The 6,000-nt window shown below is 44.4% G+C and overlaps 1 protein-coding gene across 5 annotated transcripts in view; it reads right to left on the reverse strand.

Annotated features, from left to right (window-relative positions):
* The window catches only part of Gphn (gephyrin), a 623,546-nt gene extending 618,939 nt beyond the window's left edge, over positions 1–4,607 (reverse strand). For 4 of the 5 annotated variants that reach the window (XM_027929749.3, XM_071607954.1, XM_071607955.1 and 1 more), the window contains exon 1: positions 4,154–4,607. In XM_027929749.3, coding sequence (XP_027785550.1) covers positions 4,154–4,217 — 64 coding nt within the window. In that variant the 5' untranslated portion in view covers positions 4,218–4,607. The remainder of the gene's footprint in view (positions 1–4,153) is intronic. The other variant, XM_071607953.1, reaches the window with a different exon arrangement.
* Positions 4,608–6,000: the final 1,393 nt, after the last annotated feature.

The raw sequence follows: 6,000 nt of genomic DNA on the forward strand, positions 1-6,000 counted from the left end.
ACAGATTATCATCCTTAGTTAAATACCTTGGTAACAAACATTAGCCATGAATAGCTGATATATATTAAATAGCCAATGGAACATAATTAATTCTATATTACATACATGTATTCATTGTTTTCCTGGTAATATTTCTGTGAAGCTTTTATAGTAGTTGAACAAATGTGCTGCCTTGATAAATAGTTTCTTTCAAAATAGAAAAAGTAGGTGAAAAGTGACACATTCAAGATATAGTGAGCCTGCTATATAATTATTTAGACTGACTATATTTACCACAGAAGCTAGTAAAAAAAATTCTATATCTGCCCTACATCTTATCTTTAGTTTAAAAGCAACATATACTTGTTTATTTGTCCCACATCATTAAAAATCATCTTTAGTTTCCACTATAAATAGTAATACAAATAGAGAACATTAGAAACAAAAATAGTAAAAACTAGATCTTAGGTCACCAAAAACCACATAATTTCATTTCTGGCAAATCAACAAAAGATAGCTATTAATAAAGATAATGCTCTTAGAGAGGAACAATAATCTTCACCACAAAATGTTTCCACCTACAACCTACTTTCAAATGCATATATGTTCTCTTTCCTGATAAAAAGTTAATATAACTAAAATATCCACACAACATTGTAGTCTGATTTCTAAGTCTTAAATGATTCGAGATAGTCAAGCAAAACAAGAAACACTCTAAATATTTCACTTTTTGCTGTCGCTTTTTTCAAAATTCTAACAGTTAAATTCACCTGGTGAGAAACTTCAAAAGACTGTGTACTATATTTGCAGAATTCATATTTGAATAAAAACATGTAGAGGATGAAGTTTCAAAGTACAAGTATCTTTCAAAAGGTAATCAAATTGTCACAAAGAAGTCAATTAAGAACTTTAAAAATAACAATACAATTTCACTAAAATATTAAACACATTGTAAAACATATATATGTTGGTAGACATACTTTTCATTACTTTGTAAAACAGATTTAGATAAAATACCTAAAATTACTACTGCAAAAAATGCCAAGGAGATTTTATAAACAAGACCTCCACTGATTAAAAAAAAAAAAAAACAAAAAGAAAAAAAAAACACAAATATAACTTGTAAAAAAACCACATTTAAGTTTGGCTTGTTAATTCAATTTTCTTTCTTTCTGTCTTTTTTTTTTTTTTTTTTTTTTTTTCAGTCTTGCTGATTAAACCGAGGGGCCTTGTGCATGCTGGGCAAGTGCTCTATTACTGAGCTATTAACTCAGTCTTTTGTATTTTGGAATTTGTTTTTGTTTTTATTTTTTATTTATTTTTTGTACCAGGGATTGAATCCAAGGGCACTTAACACTGAACAACACCCCCAACCCTTTTTTATATTTTATTTAGAGACAGGGTCTTGCTAAGTTGCTGAGGCTGGCTTTGAACTTTTGATCCTCCTGCCTCAGCCTTCAGAGCCACTGGGATTATAGGTGTGCACCACCACATCTGGCTTTACTCAGTTTTCTTAAATATGGAATCATAATACTTTAGTTGAATACAGAACAATTTTACATAGTAATATTGCTAACACCTGAAGTTCTAGAATATACAAAATTCCAAAATATACCTTCAGGGGGTTTTTTTTAGCTTCCACCCCCCCAAAAAAAAAAAAATCACAAGGAACAGCAGGACTACAATAATTAAGCTGTGTGTAATAAATGCACTGTTCACAGATAGCTAGTGCTCTTTCCTGATACTTCTCCAGGTTTTTAGGTTTCATCATAGTTAATAACACTGTATTTACAGCATTCTCTTGAATAACTTCAAAGTTATTGAGTAACTTTTCAAAAAAAAGCACTGAAGTAATTTCTGAGTTCAAATATCCATTTTATCATCAAATTCTATTGCCCTCTGTTACTTCTTCCAAATTTTGCATCTTCCTTTTCATTCTTTCAGCTACATCCTTATTCCTGATCTAGACTTTTCCTGGTAGACTACAATACCTCATTCTCATGAGATAACTCCAAATTGTCTTAAATTCCACTGTCAAAGTTATAATCTCACCTTGACAATATGTCACCCTATTTCTTGGAAAAAAAAAAAAAAAAAACCTGAGTTTTTCAAGGAGCACTTTTATCCTGGTCAAGAGACTCGGCCTCAATTACATATTTACTTATAAGGTTGCTGTTGACTTTCAACTCCCCTTAAAAATGCCAATTTCTTCTAGACCCTGGTAAATGTACTAAATTCTTCCTTCAGGTAATCACTTTTGCTACTATTCCATCTGAATGTGGAATTACTTTTGCATTTAGCTCCCAAATGTGTAATATATAGACATTTCTTATATGGTAATTACATATTGTTCAGTTGTTTGCTTATCAATGTTATCTTATTGGATTGTAGTCATATACCAGGTAAGAAAAAATCTCTATAGTTTACCTCTTACATATCTGTTTTTCGTCTTATGGACAACTTACATATTTTGGCGTCTATTAAACTTCACTATTAATATTCTATAATTTTCAAAGCATGAAAATAAGTGTAAGTTAAGGATTGATAGAGTACACACCTTTATATACCATGATCGGATTCTTTGAAAATCAGTAATGTCAACTCTAAGAATTCTGAGACACAACTGAATCTTCACACAAGGAAACAGTTTCAGCCCCAACACAGAAACGTGCTTCATCTTGATTTAAGGGGTTCCCTTTCCTACCGCTGGTTTAGACTAGTTTCTCTATCCCAGGGCGTTTTCAATTAGGAAAATCCAATAAATCGCTGTTATGTCTGCAAAGTATGCTAACGAAAGGCAATCCGTTTCCTTAAGAGAGGAAAGGGGGCAGTGGGTATTCTCTTTTCATAAAACTCGGTAGCTAAATTAAGCATTAAACTCGGCATCTCCCTACAGTCGCGGAGATTTTTTTTTTTTTTTTTTGCTACCTAATAATAAAAGCAAGTCTTATTCAATTTAGTCCCTTCTCGAGCACCGTCTCAACCTGTCAGAATTTGACAAGGAAAAAAAATTAAAAAAGAAGTGGGGGAGACACTAGGATTTCCATCCACATTGCTTCTTTTTCCGAAAGAATCTTGAATTTCCTTCACTCCAAACTAAGCCCTCGGATTCCAAATATAGTTCTTTAACCCCCGCCTCGCCACTCAATTACACATAAATCCTGCCAATTACAGAACCACAGCAGAAACCCCTACAAATCGGCTTGCTATTCATCTTGGAAGTCCGTACCCTGCAGCAACTGCCTATCGCCAAACTGAGGGACGTTACCCAAATACAACGCAACGGAATCAGACATGCAGAGCACACACGATTTCCGCGAGGGAGGGAAACGCCACCCGGGAAAAGTGCGCTCCTACCAGCCTCGGGACCATCCACGGTGGGGGGGTTGGGGGAGGAGTAGTGGGGTTCCCAGAAGGGAGGCGGAGAAAGGAGCCAGAGTAGGGGAATCCTTCCACCTCAGGTGAAAAGGGCCGGATCCCCGGCCGCAGCCTGTAGCCGGTCCTCGCTAAGGACCTGATGAGGCAGGCAGAGGGCCCTTAGCTCCGAAAAGCGGAATGCAGACACTTTCTGAGGTCCGGACCCAAACCGATTTCCCAGCTCTCAAAAGAGACGAGGGGTGTCCCATGGGTGGCCAAGGGGGTACGGAGAGGCAGCCTGAGGAGGAGCATAGTTTCTCCTGTGAACACCAGAGTCTTGTCCGGCCGCTACCCCGGGCAAGCTCAGCTAGAGCGGCGTGGGGCCGCCGGGTGGGGGGAGGGGAGAAGGGGGTGGAGATGGGATTCCCCCCTCTCTGAAGAGCTTTAGCTGAGGATGCGCCTGGCCAGCCGGGAGCGGCGTGCTCCTGACTGCGGAGCCGGGATCCCGCCGCCTGCACCGGCAGCGCGGAGCCCCGCAGCGCCCGCTGCACCGGCCGCTAGGTCCCCGGGGGCCAGAGACTTCTGCTGCCCAGGCGCTGGGGCCTGACACCCCACGGGGCCTCCCCCAGCTCTCAGGGGAACACGCGGAAACACCCCAATCTCCAGCAGTTTTCAGCGGTTGTAAAATGCACCCCCAGGTCGCCCTCCTCAGCCTCCCCTCTTCCCGAGGCCGCAGAGAAGGGCCACCATAAGCGAGAAGCCCCAGGCAAGTCGGGGACAGCGGCCGCGGCGGTCCCGGACCTCCTCCCCGGGTTACCTGTGAGGACTCCGACACGGATTTGATGGTCGTGGTTAGTGAGGATCATTCCCTCGGTCGCCATGTTTCCCAGCGCAGTCACCGCACTGACAGGAGCCGGGAGAAGCCGGAGCCCGGAGCGCGCGGCCCGGGAGCGCGCCCGCCTCGGAGAGCGCGAGAGCGAGGGCGCCCTGAGAGCGCAAGGCGAGCGGAGATGGAGGGGGAGGCGGCAGAGCACCCGGTGGCCTGTATTTGGGGGAAGGCCGCGCCAGGAATGCGCGGGTCCGCGGAGGGGGCGGAGCCAGAGGGCGCGACCCCGAGACCTGCTGAGAAGAGGCAAGCTGTCGTGGGGTACGCGGTGGCCGCACTGGGGAAGCGCGTGGAGGCGGCGGAGTGAGGCCAGAGACACGCGTGCAGTTCTGCGGGGCGTGAGACCCAAGACGCCTAGATGCCAAGAGACTGAGGGAAAAGAGAGCACACGCTCAGGAGGTTGCGGAGGCGGACTCGGGGACAGGGGCGGAGCTACACCCCGGGGCGTGCAACTCGTGGAGAGTGAGGGGAGGAGTGAGAGCGTAGACACGGAGTACTGGGAGCGGGAAGGAGCCGGCCCAGCCAGAGTAGGACCGGGGAATGCTTCGGGCGCGCGAGTAGCTCCGGATTGGCTGGGAGAACGCGGAGCGAGTGCGCGCGAGGCACGAACGCAGCTTCAGCCGGGCCCCAGACAGAAGCAATCCCCTGCCGAGTCTGGCCCCTCGGTTATCCGCCACCTGAGGCCGGCTCTCCCAAGCGGCGGAGCCTTTGGGGAGCGTGGCAGACTCAGCCCTCTGGGCTTCTCCCCATAGCTCAAGGGAGCAACCGGCCGGTCCGCTGAAGACGCGAGAGAACCTAGAGGTGGTTTAGAAAGCTGAGTGGGTGGAAGAACGGCGGCTACATGACAAGAGTCCGCTGTGGGCGGTGAGAGAGGTATACTGTCCCGCCTCATAGCCGCTAGCTTCCTCGGTCAGCCGGCCCTAAGGGAGGCTTTCTGTCTCACCTTGCTTTAGGATCCCATTTCCAAGACAGTACCTACAAGAGGGTCCCCACAAACGAAGCTTAGGAGTCTGCAGCTGAGCATCTGGAATGGAGACAACTTGCTTCTCTTCCTCCAGCTTCCCGTGGTTTTATGGCCTCAAGCTTCCTCGACACAACCTCTGCTTGTAGATGAAACGCATCAATCTACTTAGAGAACGAGAAGAATGTTTTTCACACCTGGAATTGTTTTGCAGTTGTTTCTGACATGAGAGTACCATGAAAACAGCCTTTGTTGCCATTTATTTCCATGTGCCTTTTATAACAGTCACCTGTGGCTATTTATGTACCGTTCTTAGTTACCTTTTTTCTGACTTTTTAATATCCGAGGGGAAAAAATATACATGAATGTGTATGTATTGTGTGTACACACATAATTTTTTTCCTTCAATTCTCAGCCATGATCAAAAACCTGGAAACATAAAAATAAAAAGCAAAGGGACTGGAGTTGTGGTTCAGCGGCAGAGCACTAGCCTAGCACATAGGCGACCCTGGGTTCAATCCTTAGCACCACATTAAAAAAAATAAAATAAAATAAACGTATTGTGTCCAACTACAACTAAAAAGTAAATATAAAATTTTTAAAAGCAAAGTATCAAAAAATGTATAATCGCTAGCGTTTATACACAATTAAAATCTCAGGGCCGATTTGATAGTTATGAGTTTTGTTCAGTTGGAACATAAAATTTCTCACCATGTTCAGAAGATTCAGACTGTTGGCCCAGGAAGGTGGCACAAGCCTGTAATCCCAGCGACCTGGGAGGCTGAGACAGGAAGTTTGCAAATTAGAACCCTGCCTT

Source organism: Marmota flaviventris, chromosome 2 (assembly GCF_047511675.1).
Source record: "Marmota flaviventris isolate mMarFla1 chromosome 2, mMarFla1.hap1, whole genome shotgun sequence".
Taxonomy (NCBI): Eukaryota; Metazoa; Chordata; class Mammalia; order Rodentia; family Sciuridae; genus Marmota; species Marmota flaviventris.